This window comes from Neofelis nebulosa, chromosome 10 (assembly GCF_028018385.1).
Source record: "Neofelis nebulosa isolate mNeoNeb1 chromosome 10, mNeoNeb1.pri, whole genome shotgun sequence".
In the NCBI taxonomy this organism is placed as follows: domain Eukaryota; kingdom Metazoa; phylum Chordata; class Mammalia; order Carnivora; family Felidae; genus Neofelis; species Neofelis nebulosa.
In genome coordinates, this window is record NC_080791.1 from 81,403,334 (window position 1) to 81,422,412 (window position 19,079).

At 36.8% G+C, this 19,079-nt stretch overlaps 1 protein-coding gene across 3 annotated transcripts in view; it reads left to right on the forward strand.

Moving 5' to 3' along the window:
- Window positions 1-19,079, forward strand: part of ANO3 (anoctamin 3) — a 427,436-nt gene that overhangs the window by 366,558 nt on the left and 41,799 nt on the right. For all 3 annotated transcript variants that reach the window (XM_058688488.1, XM_058688489.1, XM_058688490.1), the window contains 3 exons: window positions 12,417-12,499; window positions 12,926-13,066; window positions 13,571-13,735. In XM_058688488.1, the coding sequence (XP_058544471.1) occupies window positions 12,417-12,499; window positions 12,926-13,066; window positions 13,571-13,735 (389 nt within the window). The remainder of the gene's footprint in view (window positions 1-12,416; window positions 12,500-12,925; window positions 13,067-13,570; window positions 13,736-19,079) is intronic.

Genomic DNA, 19,079 nt, shown 5'->3' on the forward strand with positions numbered 1-19,079 from the left:
AGTAGGAGAAAACAACTTTTAAGATAGAGCCAAGGTCCTAGAAAGATTATCTGTGTATATTGCAATTTCAAAGAATTAGTTTAGGAGTCCTGTTGAAAGATTTACACTGAGCCGAGAATTTAACAATCCTTAGAAAAGCTAGAGAAGTGTCCAATGGTAGGTGACATACACTAGGAGAGGTAGTAGAAAGTATGGATTGATAATGTGAGACTCAAATCTGTGAACCTTTAACGAGGAGGGAGAGGAAATGGTCTTGAAGCAGCAACGAGGAGCAAGACATTCACCACCTCATCTTCAGTCCCGATTAGTATGGGAGACAAATAGCTATTACCTGAGAATGCTGCATGGAAATTAGGGTTTCAGGGTTGTCCCAGGTTTCGGTTAGAGCAAGAAGGTGGGGGGACACAAAAGACATTACTGTTGATGACTTTGAACACAAGAGGGTATAGTGAAAGTATCTCGGAGTGTTGAGAAAGAATAGGAGATGATCACAAAGGCGATGTCTGTTGCCCTAAAACAAGAGAACGAAAATTTGAGGGTTAAAGGATGATCTGGAATCCCGGTCTTCTTTAGGTAACTGATATGAACAGAGTTAAGGTGCACGGTGATGGGACCCAATTGTGAGTGATGACAGGAGAAAAGGTGGATACGTAGGATACAGACATAGGAGCATCCTGCCAAGATGGAGAGTTCTGGGCTCCCTCTATACTCGTGCTCATAGAAGAGTTCTGAAGTGAAGCCTCTTATGCCTAGCACCCCAAATGACTGCTCAACCTCGCAAGTGGCAACCTGCTGGAAAATGGTATTGCTCTAACATGTACAGTCTACTCTGTTGTGTAGAAGTGCTGCACAGCGGATTCATTCCTGGATGGAGGAGTATACCATTAAACAAGTTTCTTTCTTTCAGAGCCTTGATTTCATTACAGAGCCTTATCACTTTAGATGACTGTTGCTCCATTAATCAACTAGGCAATTTATTTTTATAAGGACTTAATGAAGTTACGAAAAGGCATACATATAATAAAAGGGCAAACTGGCAGATTCATAATATAACTTATTTTGCCACCTTTAGGAAAAGATCAATCTATTAATCCTTTCTTAAATATTAAGGCAGATAATTAGAAAATCCTGACATCTCTTTTTTTTTTTTTTTCTGGTTAGAAAGCTAGAATAGCTAAATAATAACCATGGCAACAACAGCACACAGAGTTTATTTGCTGAGTATCCTCAGTGCTGAGCCACGACCTTGCAAGGGGCAGAGCGAGGAGAGAATGAGAAGCCGAGGCTAGGTCTGTACACTCTGAAGAAGGTTCTCGATTTGTTTCTTGGCCCAGAACCCAGGGCAGAAGAAAAGGAAACTTACCCATGACCTGAAGGGGATTCCGAAATCAAGTTCACGGATAGCAAATAACAATGACAAGTGGATTTTTCATCCATTCAAAGGACTCTAAGCCCCTTAAACACTTTGAAGAGAACAATGAAAACATGTTACGTTTAACGAAGCTGACAGTTCCTAGGAGCTCTTAGCTACAGAAAAAGAAAAGTGTGCAAATCAGGACAGAACCCTTAAAGAAGGACACCTAGGATCATTGAAAATCCCGTCCTTTGAAGGAGTGTTTGAAATCAGTAACCCTGGCTTAGGAGTCAGAGTGACCTGGGGTACAGAGTCAAGTTCATCTGGGAGGAGTAAAATAGCAACCAAAAAATAATTTCTTGTACATGAAGCTGTTGTGAGGTTTTAATAAGTTCGCATGTGTGAAACATTTAGCAGGATGGCTGGCACATATGTGTGTGATACGTTACAGCTATTCATGAGAAGAAGGCACACAATTTTCGAAGCTATTCTAAGAAAATAATACAAAAATATGAATACAAAATAAGGTATGAAAGTAACTAACCTGGGAAAAAAATCACAAATTTACAAATTAGAAAAATTTTCAAATACATAACATAAAAATCCAGAAAGGTAACAATATTTTAATTAACTTCCCACATGCTTTTTGCTCTACATTTTTTGTCTGTGTTTTATGAAAGTACCTTTTAATATGACATTTAAAAAATATTCCATAGAACGTGTAGAAGAATAATGCAGTCTTTCCTCTTCCTCTAGCATGGTTGATTGATAGTCTTTTTTATTGATAGTTTTGAAAAGTTTATTTCAGCTTTAGAACTCATTATCGGTAATGTCATGTATTTTTAATATTGTGGCAAATTTGAAAATGTCTGAGATGTGTTTCACATATGAGTTGGAAATGTAAACATAATTTCCCATGGCATATTTTCTAGCTCCTGTACTTCATATCTTATTTCTTTTGCATTATCAGTGCTGGACGCCATAGAGCACCTCTCCATACAGCTCCTGGCCTAGCACCTGAAAGTGTCAGCATTTGAAAGGGGAAGGAGTTTCCCCAGAATTCATTGCTATATTAAGATAGTTAATAATCTTGAAAAATTTATGGAAGTGCCTGCAAGCCACATAAATGTCTCTTACTAAATCCAAACTAAATGTATCCCTGACTCAACAGTCAATTAGTCAACTGTCAAAAACACTCAGGGCCACTCTACATCCAGTATTTGAAGAAGTCAGAGATTCTGGCTGCATCTACAAGGAACTTTTAGACAAAATTATAAATATACACAATTCAGTTATTCTTTGACTACTTTAATATTCGGTTGAATTGTGGATCAAGAAGCATTATGTTTGTTTGTGCGTGTCTGTCTCCACAAATTCAGATATAGTGTTCCAATAAAACAATGTATCTTTTCAGATAATTAAGTGATAAGCATGTATCAAAGTCTTATTAGAGTTTTACTGCAAGGGAAAAGTCCTCTAAGAGACCAATGCAGAGATTTCTGTGTTGGTAGAGGCAGTCAAAAGAAAAGAGAATGGTTAATAATCATTTTTAGGCTCCAAACAACAACAAAAACAGAAAGGATTTCAGGTCAAAGAACTTTAGGCTCTTGATTGATGAGCACTGAGTGGATGAGCAGTGAGCCTTCCCGAAGTTCTCCATCTCATTTAGATCTATTAGAAATTTGCTTAAACATTTTCATCTGTGCTGCTAATTTCTTCCCAGAAGGATGCTGCAAATTATATAGCTCAAAAATTTCTATCCCAAACTGTATTTGGAGTCATTTTGCTGTTGGCAAGAAAAAGGTCAACATTTGGATTTGGATTTGGATTTCAGCCAAATGTCTTCCTTAGGTAACTTAACCTGCAAGAACTTCAATTTGCTTATCAACTGAATGAGATCAATAACATTTTAATTTACCTGGGTTGTTGGGGAAATGATATTGGTTAATTTAAAAATAGCAAGCACAAAGTCTGGGACAATGTAAGTGCTCAGTAAATGCTAGTTCTCTTCTTCCTCTTTGGGACTATGATGCAACACATTTTCCTTTTTTTTTTTTTTTTTTTTGTATACTCTCTTTAGGAATAGACAAATGGACTCTCAAAACCAATAAGTTTTGAATTAAAATATTTACTCTAGAAGCAATTTTACAGTCTTAAACTCAAAAGAAGAAAAAGGACAGACAGTATGTTGTTTGCTAGGTTGTGGGCAAAAGGTGAAAAGTATGTGGAAACTGATTATGACTGAATTTGTGAATCAATTTAAATATAAAGAGTGACAATATCTTTATTTTTCTTGCAGAAAGATATACAATATGTTTCAATTTTATAAAGTATATTTTATATTGTATATCTTTTATGCAGTAGAAACCAAGAACTTTGTCTATATATAAAATTTCCTCTGTATGACAATAGAATATTGAAAAAAATGGTTATTAAAATTTGTTATACAATTAAAATGAATTAAGCATAGTTAGACCACTTACAAACTGCACCTCATTTAATTCATTCATCGTCCCTATGAAGATGATTTTACTACTCTCAAAGTTGTGAAAAATGGAGAGTTGTCGTTACTTAAGCTTCTGTCCCTGTCATTTGTCACACAATTAGAAAGGCATATAGGCAGCTTGCAAACCCAGAACATGCCTACTCCAAACCACATTCTTTGTCTAGCACCACATTGCCTTTCCTAGGTGTTTTTCTTTTTTGTTTTTTGTTTTTTTAAGATCACTGTAACTTGATCAAGAAGATAAATTTTGTTGTGTTTATTATAAAAATGAAGTTAGTAATTTCTTTAAAAACAATTTTTTAATGTTTATTTATTTATTTTTGAGAGGGAGAGAGAGACAAAGTGTGAGCAGGGGAGGGGGAGAGAGAGAGGGAAACACAGAATCTGAAACAGGCTCCAGGCTCTGAGCTGTCAGCACAGAGCCCAATGCGGGGCTTGAACTCATGAACTGTGCGATTGTGACCTGAGCCAAAGTCCAGCGCTTAACCAAGTGACCACCCAGACACCCCACTCATTTCTTTTATACTGGCTGTCATTTGGGGCACCTGGGTGTCTCAGTTGGTTAAGCGTCCGACTTCGGCTCAGGTCATGATCTCACAGTTTGTGAGTTCGAGCCCCGCATCGGGGTCTATGCTAAGAGCTCAGAGCCTGGAACCTGCTTCAGATTCTATGCTCATTCTCTCTCTGCCCCTCCTCAACTTCTCTCTCTCTCTCTCTCTCTCTCTCTCTCTCTCTCTCTCTCTCCCTCTCTCTCTCTCTCTCAAAAATAAATAAAAATGTAAAAAAAAAAAAAAAACCACAATTTTATACTTGCTGTCATTCACTGGTCATGCCAAGCACGGTTTTGAGTGAACTCTACCCAATTCCTGAGGGAAATTGGAATTATAAGGGAAAGGCAAATTTTTAACACTGTTTAGGGCTCTGGCACTAGCTTAAAATAATGCAGACCTTAGTTCTGGATCACTTGGTTGGAGGCCACAAGCTATTTCAGAGATTAACTGGTCAGGTATCCTGTCTTGGTGAAGCTTTCCTGGGGAGGTCAGGCCAGCACATGAAGGGGTGTCAGGCATTTCAGAGTCTCAGTTATGAATTTGTTTTTCCTTTTTTCTTTTTTTTTTTTAATTTTTTAAAAGTTTTATTTATTTTTGAGACAGAGAGAGACAGACAGAGTATGAGTTGGGGAGGGGCAGAGAGACAGAGACAGAGACAGACAGACAGACAGTATCTGAAATACTCTCCAAGCTCTGAGATGTGAGCACAGAGCCTGTCGCAGGGCTTGAACCCAGGAACAATGAGATCATGACCTGGGCTGAAGTCAGAGGCTTAACCAACTGAGCCACCCAGGCACTGCATGTTTTTTTCTTTTTTCAGTCATAAATTAACAACCAGTGTGACCATACCTTTGGGTACATACCAGTCAAATATACTATTCAAGAAAAATACTTTGGATGGAATTACCAAAAATTTAATTATAGCTGTTTATCAGTGGTGAGACTGTAGATGACTTTTATTTCCTTCTTTCTTTTATTTTCTTCATTCAGCATATACTTCTTGAAAGCTTCATATAAAGCAGGCACTGCTACACCTCTGTTTCATAAGTGAACCAGGCAAGGTGCTGGTCCAGTTATTTGCGCTGGTGTTTTTATATTTGTAATCAGAAAATGTCTAGCAGAATTGGGAAATTTAAGTGTATCAAATAGTTGAATGGTAAGATGAAGAAAGGGCCTAAAATAAATTAGTCCTGTGCTTGAAATGGTTATTGTATTTTAGAAAACTATGCGGCAAATGCTGACGAGTTTTTATTTGTGTGGACTCCCAATTTTATAGCAAGTCAATTGAAAGTATCCATTTAAATTTGAACAAATGCTACTATAATGTGTATACATAAATGCCAATACCATATTGAGTGACAGAAGAGGTAGCTTTAGAGGGACTCTTAACATCAAAAAGTATGCTCTGGTCAAGATTGTCGTGGGAGTTCTCCTGGCATCTTAATATAGCATGTTGCTGTTTCTGTGTATATTCTTACTTCTAAATGCATTTTCCTAGAGGAAAACCTATCAAGCTTGATTTTAGGAATTGGTGAAGACTGTCACTGCTTAGGGTTCCAATGCTGGCCTTACCATGTTCTTAGAACCTAGTTGTTTGTTGTTTTCTTTTCTACTTAGTGTTGTTAGAGAGGAAGAAGGAGGGGAGGGAAATTGGAAGTAAAGTTAAAGAGAGACGTGATGGCCTTAGACAAAGAGGAAATTTAACAAGACAAGCAAGTCCTGACTAACCAGTTCCCAAGGCACAGTGTCAAGTACAGTTCAGTCCAAATCTTGTCACTTCCACATATTTATAAGGTCTTTCTATTGATTAGCCTACTTTATAGTTATGCAAAGAACTCCATGAACTATATTTTTGTAAGGTGCTAAGGCGGGGAGGCGGGGGAGAAAGTAGCTTTCTCTGGGTACGGACACATCAAGTGTTCCACATTCGAGGCCCTTCTGCTAATGGTAGAACCTGTTCTGTGAGGTTTCTATTTCTACCTCATGTATAGTGATGTTGCAATCCTCTGTGGGAAAGGCACATTATGCTTGAGGATGTTACTGAAAATAAATCTGGGGAGTGGAAGAGAGTCTTTAGTGGTACTTGGATGTTATCTACATTGGCGATCTCAGAAGTGTTGCTCTGATAAACTCTTGTTTCAGCGGGTCTTCTTTCGAGAAGGCTTTAAATCTTTATCTCTTCTGATGAAAACAATACTTGGAATTCCTTTTTGCTCTCTGTATTCAGACATATTTAACTTCGTTTGTGCTGGGGATTGACCTCTTTCCCCTGCTCCTTCTCCATGAGCTCCTACCCCCTGAATGTAGTGAAGTCATTTTTATTTTTATTTATTTTTTTTTTTTTTAATTTTTTTTTTTTTTTCTTTCAACGTTTTTTATTTATTTTTGGGACAGAGAGAGACAGAGCATGAACGGGGGAGGGGCAGAGAGAGAGGGAGACACAGAATCGGAAACAGGCTCCAGGCTCTGAGCCATCAGCCCAGAGCCTGACGCGGGGCTCGAACTCACGGACCACGAGATCGTGACCTGGCTGAAGTCGGACGCTTAACCGACTGCGCCACCCAGGCGCCCCGTGAAGTCATTTTTAAAGCTTTTTAAATAATAACTGTTCCAAATCAAATTGAACTTAATTGCTTAATATATAAAACACGTATATAAGGGACTTCTCTATGGGACTCTCTTCCCATATCTCCATAGAGCATCATTTGAAAACCTCTGGAATAATGGAAAGAGCACTTAACCAGAAGTTGGAGTCACAATCACTGGATTCCACTCAAAAATTCAGATCAGGGGCACCTGGGTGGCTCAGTCAGTTAAGCGTCTGATTCTGGGTTTCAGTTCAGGTCATGATCTCAAGGTTCATGAGTTAGAGCCCCACACTGGGCTCTGTGCTGACAACGTGGAGCCTGCTTGGGATTCTCTCCCTCCTCTCCCTCTGCCCCTCTCCACACACGCTCTCTCTCTCTTACTCACTCAAAATAAATAAGCTTAAAAAATTTTTTTTTTAATTCAGTTCAATTTAACATTAACTGAGTATGTCAGTGTGCCAAACACTAAAAATTCTAAGGAAGAAAGAAACTCTAGAAACTTAACTTCTAAGTGTAGATGAAAGCAGATGTAGAAGAAGGTAAAGTGTTGTAGATGCTTTGGCAGATTTCTAGACAAGGTGAGTGATGCTTGTCAACCACTCTGGGCCTTGTTTTCTGAAATTTGAAATAATGGAGAAAACTACATATAGAATCTAACCTCTTTGAGATGCTTAACTTTACGATTCTGTTACTCTGTGCCATTGGCTTTAGATCACAAAGGGAAGCCACTGGAATTAGACATGAGGAAATGGAAATTCAAGATGCAGCCTGTGTATTTTAAAATTTTTTAAAGTGGAGAAAACTGTCACTACAGTCAGAGGCAGGAGTAAAAAAAATAAACACAATGTATACTTGCCGAGGGACAGAATTATGCCACATCATCCTCAGCTTTTCCATAATATTCCTCCTACCTCCATGACTCATGTGAAAGCTGACTTTGCCCTGATAACAAAATGCCCTTCTCCAATGGAGGCCTCTTATCTTCCTCCCCCATCTGCAACCCAGTTTCACAGGACCAAGAGGAAGAGTTGATAAACTCTACACACAGAAGGGTAAAAAGAACATAGGTGGTTGTACAACTTGTACAATGTATACTTTGTAGGAAATAAAACTGCTCTATAATCCATTTCCCACAGACAATTAGTGTTAAAACCTGGCATATTTTCTTTTGGGCACTATGTATATATAACTATAATATATCTGATTTATCTAGCTACTTATCATATATACACAATATATATACACATATATATACAATATACTATAACTTTCTATAACTTCATCAACATATATATTTGTATTGACACTTTGTTCTAGGTGAAATTATTTTTCCTTTATACATTTTCATTTTTAAAGTATTTTCACTTTTACATTGAGAAACTTTAATATACTCCCTGTCCTCTTTACCATCTCACGGTCTCTGCCACCCTGCTCATTCTGAGCCATTGTTCCTTTGTCCTTCCACATGAGTGCATGCCAAAATTTTCACCACCAATTACAATAAAATTATGAATATTTGCTTGTCACTTTCATGGCTTATAATATACTCTTTTAGAAGTCACTGATTAGAAGACTCCTAATTCTTCTTGAAATTCCCATACCAGTTATTTAATTCTGAACTAGATGCCAGTTCATCCTCTCATCCTCTACTATCAAGAGATACTCAACACCCAAAGAACAAACAACCCACTTAAGAAATGGGCATGGGGCGCCTGGGTGGCTCAGTTGGTTAAACATCCGACTTAGGTTCAGGTCTTGATCTCGAAGTTCGTGAGTTCAGGCCTCGCTTCAGGCTCTGTACTGACAGCTCAGAGCCTGGAGCCTGCTTCACATTCTGTGCCTCCCTCTCTCTTCCCCTCCCCTGCTCATGCTCGCTCTCTCTCTCTCTCTCTCTCTCCCTCCAAAATAAGTAAACATTATTAAAACTTTAAAAAATATAAATGGTCAGAAGACCTTGGGGCTTCCGGGTGGCTCAGCTGGTTAAGCGTCCGACTTTGGCTCATGTCATGATCTAGAATTTACTTTTTAGAATTTACTTTTTAGCGTAGGAGGCAAAATGTGAGCCAGTGGGACATATCTTGCTGATGACTCAGGGCAGTGTGGTGGTTTATTTGATTACGTATTATTGAAGTTTGAGTGCGTTTAGATGGACTGAGCACTTTGCAGTTTATGGTAAGTCTCAGTCTTTCCTGCTGTGTTTATATTAGGCCACACACCTGTACCTACTTGAAAGGACCTTGAGGCCACTTCAGCAGGATGCTTCTGCTCCACCCTTTTTCTCAGGTCTTGGCATATGTAAATACCCTTTCTTCTTTCCATGGCTATTTGATATAGTTGTGTCAGGGTACCGTGCAAGCCTTCCTAAGGTTCAGCCTACTCTTCAGGTCCCATCTAATTGCCCAAGTTCATAATTTGGGTTTTGCATCTGCTCTGAAATTGGCTGTACAATGAGATACGGTCTTCCCAGAATCCCGCTTCCTTTTCAGGCCCTCACTCAAGCTCAGAGCCTCCTGCTATAAACCTGGGGGAAACTTCAGGGTTGTCGTAAGAATCAAGCCCATTGATATTTTTCATCACTTGGTATTTCAAAATTCACTTACTTTCTAAAATATGGTCTTTTTGTCTTTTGAGGTATAATTTACATGCAATGAAATCTCCGTAGATATGTTTTGATCACTTTCGAAAATGACAAACTTTTATAGCCACCTCTCCTGTTAAAAGTATGGAATATTTCAGGGCTCCTAGATGGCTCAGTAGGTTAAGCATCCAACTCTTGTTTTCAGCTCAGGTCACGATCTCACAGTTTCATGTGTTTGAGCCCTGCATCAGACTCTGCACTGATGGTGAAGAGCCTGCCTGGGATTCTCTCTCTCCTCTCTCTGCCCCTCCCCTGCTCATGCTGTCTCTCTCTCTCTCTCTCTCTCTCTCTCTCTCTCAAAAATAAATAAGTAGACTTTAAAAAAATAAATGGAATATTTTCATCACCTCCAATAGTCCTCTCATACCACCTGTCAGTCATCCTAGCCTCAGAAGCAACCGCTATTCCAATTTCCAAAGTTAGCTAATTTTATTAATTTTGTTTTTATTAAGTTTAGTAGGAGTTAATAAGTAGTACTTTCCTTCCTTCTTTGATGTTTGGTATACTGATAAATTGTATGACCTCCTTCTAACTAAAAAAAATTTTAAGTGAGAATATTGATTCACTTGAGTTTACATAATTTGTGAATAAAATGAATATATCTCAAACTGAGAATGGATCTTTAACACGAAGCCTAGTTTATCCCAAGGACAAAGATTTGTGAAAGTTAAAATTACACCAAAGCCAGCCTTCAGGCTCACAAAAACCAAGATTACCTTTATTTCTTAGATTTTCTGGGAGATGCTTCTAGGCAGAGTTTTGCTGGAAAGATACATTAGGAAATGACCACGTGACACATTTAAACTTTAAACCTTGACTGAAGTCAGTAATAATTAGAATTTTATTGCACATTCTGTGTCATGTTCTGTACGAAAGACTTTAAGTCCTAGGCTTATAATCACTTCACATCATAGCTGCCTATTTTAACACAATGCTTTTCTTTCTTCAGTTTTCCTTCCATAATAAGTTATTTCTCTGTGTCTCTCCTTCAGTGTACTTCCTCTATATCCCACCTGTTTTAAGTTCTAGATCTCCCTGTTGGTAACAGTAATCATGGCCAACTCTTTTTATAGCAGATCAAGTATTTGGAAAACTTCATTTATCTTCCTGTCAATGCGCTTGGCTATCTCGATTCTTTTAGCCATACTTCCTCTTATAAAACTGTATAGAAAATCAGTATATAACATATAGAGTAGGACTGGGGAAAAAATTAAAGCCATAAAGATTGTATGGACAATAACTAGCAAGAGTTTCAGTCCCGACTCTACGATTTATTAGCTATGTGTTTTTGGACACAGTAAATTCATACCTTTGTTTCAAAAGTCTGATGAGAGTAATACCTGCCATATCTACTTGTGTTATGAAAGTAACAAAATTAGGGACACCTGGGTGGCTCAGTTGGTTAAGCACCTGACTCTTGGTTTGGCTCAGGTCATGATCTCACGATTTGTTGGATCGAGCCCCACATTGGGCTCTGCGTTGACAGAGCGGAGCCTGCTTGAGATTCTCTCTCTCCCTCTCTCTCTGCCCCTCTCCCCACCTCATGCCTTCACTCTCTCTTTCTTTCAAAATAAATAAACTTTAAAAAAAAGAAAGTGACAAAATTAAATCATATGTGAGAAAGTGAGATATAAGATAATGTGATTATGAACATTGTATTTTCTAACCAATATTAGGGCTGATTTCTAATTATAAAGAAAAAGACAACAAAACCTCAGAATCATCTTCCCCTGGCATTCTTTTGTGAAGAAGGCAAGAGGCTGTATTCACAGATAGGAAAGAAGTCCTCACTCCTTTGCTCTATCAACTGCTTGTGGTGGTGGTGGTGGTCTTTTCCCAAAAGCACATGTTTCTATGTTTTTGCTATAATTCTTCCTTCATTATAACTCTTACTACAATGTAAGTTAACTTTCTTTAGATGACTGTCTCACTCTACCAGATAAGAAGATCCCTGAGGTTAGAGTTCCTTGCCCCAAATGAGAGAACAGCAAATGGATGGATGGATGCATGGTTAGATGGATGAATGGTACCATGGCTTTTAAGAATGCATGTATGAGGTCTTAATGATGTCCACAAAGTCTTGAATGCTTTCTGTAAGATGAAGACCACTTACCAGAAAAAAAAAAAAATCAATCTTTCGCTTGTTTACACAGAATATTCACATTATGGTTCAGGCATTTCTTTACTTTTTCCATGGAGGCCCTTGTAGTCCATGCTGAGTTCACCTAGAAAATGCATCCAAGTGTTTTCTCTGGTTTTTTTCTTTTCTTCTCCTTCCACCATGATAACCTTGTGCTTTTCCTCTCTCTTTCCCAACTCATCCCTCTCTGGGTTCTGGAGGAGTAGCATCTAGTCTTTATTGTCATTCCTGGCTGGAGAAGCCATTCTCTAGGTCTTTTAGATGATTTTGAATAAACGTATACAAGCCAAAAGGGACAATATATATTTAGCTCACTAATATTGACATCTCTTGTAGCATCACTTTGATAGGTCATACTAGCAAAGGTCTATGCTTATAATCCATTGAAAAAAATTACTTTGTAGGAGTTTATGCTGACAGTAATGTACAGAGACATGAAGGAAAGGGTGAGGGAAAAATAAAAGTCCATTTATAAAAATACAATACAAAGTTAATTTGTTTTAATAATTTAACAACGCAGTGGAAATGCATTAATCCAAAAAAGAGAAGCAATGATGAAAGAATGTGATGTGGTTGGGTAAAGGGTAAATAATTAATAATAATAATAATAATAATAATAATAATTAATATTATCTATAGCCACAGTCTTCTTGGAATTTTGGAAAAGGAGAAGAAGTACACTGACCTATACTTGGGACCTTATTGAATGGGAAGAAGAGGAGGTAAGATGTTATGAAACCAGGAGATAGAGAAACTGGGATAACACATGATGCAGAAAATTATTCACTGTCCTTAACATCCAAGCTGGAAGCAATTAAACACCATTAGATTTTCCCTTGGTGTTTTTTACTAACAACATTTCTTATTTCAGGAAGAGAAGAGAGCTCATTGATGGAGTTATGTAATTTTTTTCAAAGCACTTCCATGATATTTCCTAAAATGACATTACTGAAAAATTGTGCTAATTAATATATATGTTAGGGATTATCTGGAAAATAATTGGCATTTTATTTTTTTTAAGTTGCTTCTTTTCCAAGACTTGCTATAAAAGTAGGCCAAAATCCAGGAATTTTGTATCAACCACTGGATGATTTTTTTTTTTTTAATTTATGACTTTGATATGTAGGTAACTTTAGTCTCTCTTCCAGGAAACACTTCGTCCCCAGTTTGAAGCCAAGTATTATAAGATGGAGAGAGTGAATCCCATTAGTGGGAAACCTGAGCCACATCAGCCTTCCTCAGACAAAGTCACTCGTCTTCTTGTTTCTATCTCAGGAATATTCTTCATGGTAAAGTATAACCATCAGTATCGGAATGTTGTTGGATTCCATGTTTAGAAGGAAGTTCTAAGATACCAACTTATTTTGCAACCCTCAGAGCGCAAGAAACCATATCCAGCTCAATACCTTGGTACTACATACTATTAAACAAAATTAAAATCACAGCGAGTCATGAATGATTACAAAGACAATTTGGGCATATCTTTAAATAAAACACTCTTTCAGAGAAACAAAAATCATCTAAGATAAAATGGATATTTTTTGTGTTTCCCTGAAATTTATTAAGACTAAGCATTCCACTTGAAAGTGGAAATTTGAGCAACTTAAATCTTACAATATGTATTTTGACTCTAATGTAACTCAATCCCTTAAAAGAAAAAAAAAATGAAGTATTCTTTCTTGGAAAAGGCAACTCCTTTAGCTCTGTGGGGGCAGTATATTAATCTATGGTATTGCTTTTGGTTTGTGAATTATGCAAAATATGGATGTCTCCTCTGGTCTCCCATATTGTAGATTTCTTTGGTGATCACTGCAGTGTTTGCTGTTGTCGTGTATCGCCTGGTTGTCATGGAACAGTTTGCATCATTCAAGTGGAATTTCATCAAACAACACTGGCAATTTGCAACATCAGCTGCTGCTGTCTGTATCAATTTTGTAATCATTATGGCACTGAATCTTGTAAGTGTTTACAGTTTTCAATAGGCGAAAAGGCATGGGTAGGGGAGAAGTCTGTTTCCTTCATGCTTGGATTGTATTTACAGGAATCCAAAATGAGACCAGCAATGCAACTCAGTTTAGCAGAAACAAAATTCATCTATGTGGTGTGGATAATGGATTTTTTAAATTAAAATAAATAACGGTTGTACTGTCATCCTTTCCTTTGAGTTTATAGTCTTGATTAGTGAAAACTTCCATTCTAGCGTGTCTAGTGTGGACTAGAAAAGATGCTATGCTCTTTTCATTCAAATAAGGGATTTTTTGGGTTCAAAAACCATTCCAAAAAACTGAACCTCAGTGGAGAATTTGTTACAAAGATATAGAAAAATCTATTCAAAATAGAAAGCTTGTTATCTCCAAGGCTTAATGTGATATAGAAAATAGCTACTCTATTTCTTTCCTGGGTCTAAGCACTTTTCTCCTTCCTTTCTTCCTTCCTTCCTCCCTTCCTCCCTTCCTTCCTTCCTTCCTTCCTCCCTCCCCTCCTTCCTTCTTTCCTTCCTCCATCCTTCTTTCCTTCCCTCTTTCCTTCCTTCCTAATTTCCGTCCTTCCTTTCTTCTATCCACCCACCCTTTTTCTTTCTCTTTTCCTCTTCCTTCCTTTCTTCCTTCTTTCTTTCTTTCTTTCTTTCTTTCTTTCTTTCTTTCTTTCTTTCTTTCTTTCTTTCTTTCTTCCTTTTTCAGTTCTTCTGTTTGCATGTCTACCCTCTTTTATCAAGAAATGTCTGCCTTTACTTAACCATGACCCATCTTTCTCTCATAGCCGCCAGGGATGCTGTGGTATTGCGATGATTTTATCTTCTTTGGCTCTAACTACATGACCATGTTGGTCAGGTTTCCATAGTCCGTTTAACTGAAATTATCTACTATTTCAATGTACTAATTTCTCAGAGACAGCATCTGATTGGTTCAACATCATGTCCACTGACTGACTTGTGACCTATATGGATGAGAGGACATTATTATGCCTAGGTCCACATTTTCAGCAAGGACTATGGGTGGGGTCCTATTTTCTCTGAAGACAGGAGGCACTGTTTAGCACACTTAGGATAATCTCTGTCCTTTAATTATTCCAACAATGACACAAGACCAGTATTCTCTCCATTATGTAAATAAGAAAACGGATTTGGAGAGTTTAAATAACTTGTCCTAGATCATACATATACTAAGTGTTAATGCTGATATATTTACATCATGAGATAATTTTTGTAGATATATGAGCAATATACAAATAACGATGTTGATATTATGTACAGGTAATGTGCATTTGGTTCCAAATATAGATTGGCACAGATGTTTTGCGTGTTTAGACTGGAGAGGGCTAGGTCCATTTAAAATAATCAGGAAAGATTTTCAAAGAAAAGTGAAAAGTGATTGTGATAAGTAAGTTTTAATGCAAGGATGATAGTTAATATTTCCTACTGGGATCAGCTTTCTTCAGATTAATTTTTCTGGTAGAAGGAAAATACTGTTTGCAGTCTCTCCAAATAAACCACATAATATATTTAATTTATGTCCTTGGCTCATACATTAAAGTAAATAATAAACACTGAAAAAAATATAATACGAAGATGGGGAGGCATGGATGGTAATGTATGTAAGGTACTATAGGTTGCACACTGCACAAGTCACTACATTGAAGGAGGAGCCATTCATGGCATAGATGTAGGTTTTTATATTTATGATTATACTCTTCTGGTAGACAGTGAAAGATCTTGGTTCTAACAAAATCAATTTGTTATGACAATTTTACAGTAAACAAAGATTATTTGGATTGGCTTCATTATGTGAGGAAAAGGAGGCTAAATAAATGATGTGTTTATTTCTAGAGAACACAAGCAACCAACCAGTCTGGTCTTAAATTGACTTTGTTTTTTATTTTTAGTAGGTTAGTTGACATAAAAATGATTGTCCAGAGTCGTGCTATCTAGGATGACCTTACAGGCAAGTAGGGACATGGAAAACACTGAAGAATGAATGTTATCATAGTCAAAGCACAGAGGGCTTTGAGTAAAATGGGAAAGAAACCACACACTGCCCCTTAAATTGGTGGGGTTGTGATGGTGTATCAGAAGACTCCATACAAAGAGGACAGGGTACTTATTCTGATGAGCCAAGAAAGAGCAGAAAGTGGATTGTCATTTGGGGAAATTCATCCCACAAATGTACAGAACCACAGAAGTGCATATTCTTTGTTCTAAGGGAATGGTAAGGGGTGTCTATAAAACATAAATTTATTGGAGAATGAAGAAAGAGAAATTAGAAAAGTTAGATCAGTGCCTAGCTGTGGAGATCTGGAATAGCATGTAAATAATTTGGACATCATCTTTTTTTTCTTTTTTCTTCTTGTTAGCAGTGGGGAGCCACTGGGTATTTGATAGGGGAATAACCACTAATTAGTGTACCTAATAAGATACACTTACAGATACGAAAGACATTAAAATATTAGAATATTGTATTATGTAATCACTATGCTGATAAATTTTAGAATTCTCAGGAAAAATGTCAGGTTCTCTGGAAAAAAAAAAGTATGTTCAAAACTCCTAAAAGTAAAAGTAGATATCCTGAGTACATTATCAAACATGGAAAAAATTGGAAAAATAATGATTACACAAAAGTAATGCTATGTCATCTAAAACACTGTATTAATAAGATGTTCTTTTGAATTTTAAGTAAAAAGATGATAATTTCCTGTTGTATAAATTAATCCCAAATTTAGACAAAGATGTAATGATTGATGAACAAACATAAACCTGATTTTAAAAATATATCTGGCAAAGATAGTATCGAAAATCAAACTAATGAGCAATTACAGCTGCACAGATAAAAATCCCAAGTATACATAAAAATGTTATCAGGAGTTATCTCTGAAAAGTGCTGGCGATTATTTTCTTTACATATTATCTAATGGTAAACATAGTTTGCATTTTCACGTTTTTTTACAATAAGCTTATTTTCCATTTAAAACTAGTAAAAGATAAATATTTGATATTAATTTCTGATATTTTAAAGAAATCATAAATGATAGCAGGCCAAGATTTATGTAGAAGGATAGGTTTTTATTGTATTATTTAAAGTAGTAAATATTGGGGCGCCTGGGTGGCGCAGTCGGTTAAGCGTCCGACTTCAGCCAGGTCACGATCTCGCGGTCCGTGAGTTCGAGCCCCGCGTCAGGCTCTGGGCTGATGGCTCGGAGCCTGGAGCCTGTTTCCGATTCTGTGTCTCCCTCTCTCTCTGCCCCTCCCCCGTTCATGCTCTGTCTGTCTCTCTCTGTCCCAAAAATAAATTAAAAACGTTGAAAAAAAAATTTTAAAAAAATAAAAATAAAAATAAAGTAGTAAATATTGGCAACAGACCCCTTAAATGAGCAAAAATAAGAGAATATTAATTCAAGTTCTATATAATGGAACATAATATAACCAAGTAAAATGCTATTTTAATATTATTTAAGGACATGACATGCAGATACATACAAAGCATCTACAACTGCACTTGATTTCCATTAGAACATACCTGCATTTTTAAACTATAAAGGAATAACAATAAAATGTTGACACTGTAAGGAATGGCAATAAAATGTGGTTATCTCTCAATAGTGGGATAATAATTTGATTTAGTGTAACCTTTTTGGTTCTTTCAAATATTCCTATGTAGATTTTTACTTATAATCAGAAAAAAAGAATCTTTACTTTTAAAACATTCTATCATGACCTAAAATTTGGAACAAATTAGAAATGGAATGCACTTTATTTTTACTCTATATATGAGTCATCCATAAAACCACACCCACCCAGGTAGCAAACTTGGGTCACTTTTTAAATTTTGTCTCTCACTGCATAGAGAGAAGGTTTATCAGTGGCTGAGCCCCATGGCAGCACACGTGCGTGAGCGTGCCCACACACACACACACACACACACACACACACTCTCTATTCCCTCTGTTCCCATGTGTGCCCCCTGCCCTTCCCCTGCCCTCTGAATACTGCCCAGGCTCTCATCACTTTGTGGTGTCTCTCCTCAGTTTGGTGTCTGAATAAAAAGCAGTGGACACAGGACAGAAGCAAAGCAAAGATTTGCACTTGATCTTTGTGATCCTAGCCATGCCACAAACATCTCGGAGCGTTCAAATGGGGGTGATAAAACTAACGCATAGGAGTATTGAAAGATTAAGTGAGATCTTCTAGTATGTGGATGGGTCTCAATAAATGTTAACCTTTTTCCTATTTGCTTCTCTTCAACATTTTAAAATTTTATTTCTGTTTATAAGTCTATATACACCCCATTGTCTTTATTGCAAAATACCAACATTTTCTTTAATTTTTCCCTTTCTTTTCATCTTTAAATGATAGAGTTTATTTATTAACCTTCCGCCCGATATAGGAATGCCAATAATCTTTTCTTTGTTCTTTTTAAGCTCTTCAAACCACATCTCATTTATTTATAATTTTTTCACTTTTTTTCTTTAAATATTACCTATTACTCATTCATAAATTTCTAAGTACTCAGAGTTGTCTGTAGAAAGGGAATCACTTCTAACATGTTGTATTATGTCTTTTGATCCAATGTACGTCTAAAATATAAGAAAATTTGAAATATTTAATTGGTTCATGCAAAAATCATACCACTGGGCTAATTTTCAGTAGTCTTACTTCTTTTTAATGAGTTTTTTCCTTTCTGAAGTCTATTATTTTTATCTTTTTTAGTTTTAAATTACAAAATCAATACATTGTTGCTATATAATGTACTGACAGTATGAAAACATTAAAAATAATAAGAAAAGTTGCTATTTTTTACCCAAAATTCCACCATTGTCCCATCCAACCATAAACTCATTGTACCCATTGGAGGTCATCAATGTTAATGGTTTCATTTCTGTTTATTCCCCTCACCATCAAGTGTTAGTGCATTCAAAAGAGTACCCTGTGTTCCTGTGTTTGACCGTTTGTTCCAAAGACCTACTACTGGTCTTCAAAAATATCTTAAGTGAATTAATGAACTGGGCTAATATTTTTGAAGATGGAAATTATTACATAGACAAAGAAAATGAAGAAACCCAATGTGTATCATTAATTTATGCTTGGGAAGGCAAGCATGACACTTCTGGGAACAGAACCTCCAGGTCCAGGGTTCAATCCTTAATTTCCACCTATCTTTTCAGTTAAGCTGAAGAACTTGTCATGATCAGAACCTATAGTTGAATAAAATAGGACCCTTTACCCTCATACATTTTCCTTACAAAAGGATTCTATTTTCGCCAAAAATTCAAGAAATTGAAATTTTGCTGCTGTTTCCCTTGGTGTACCAA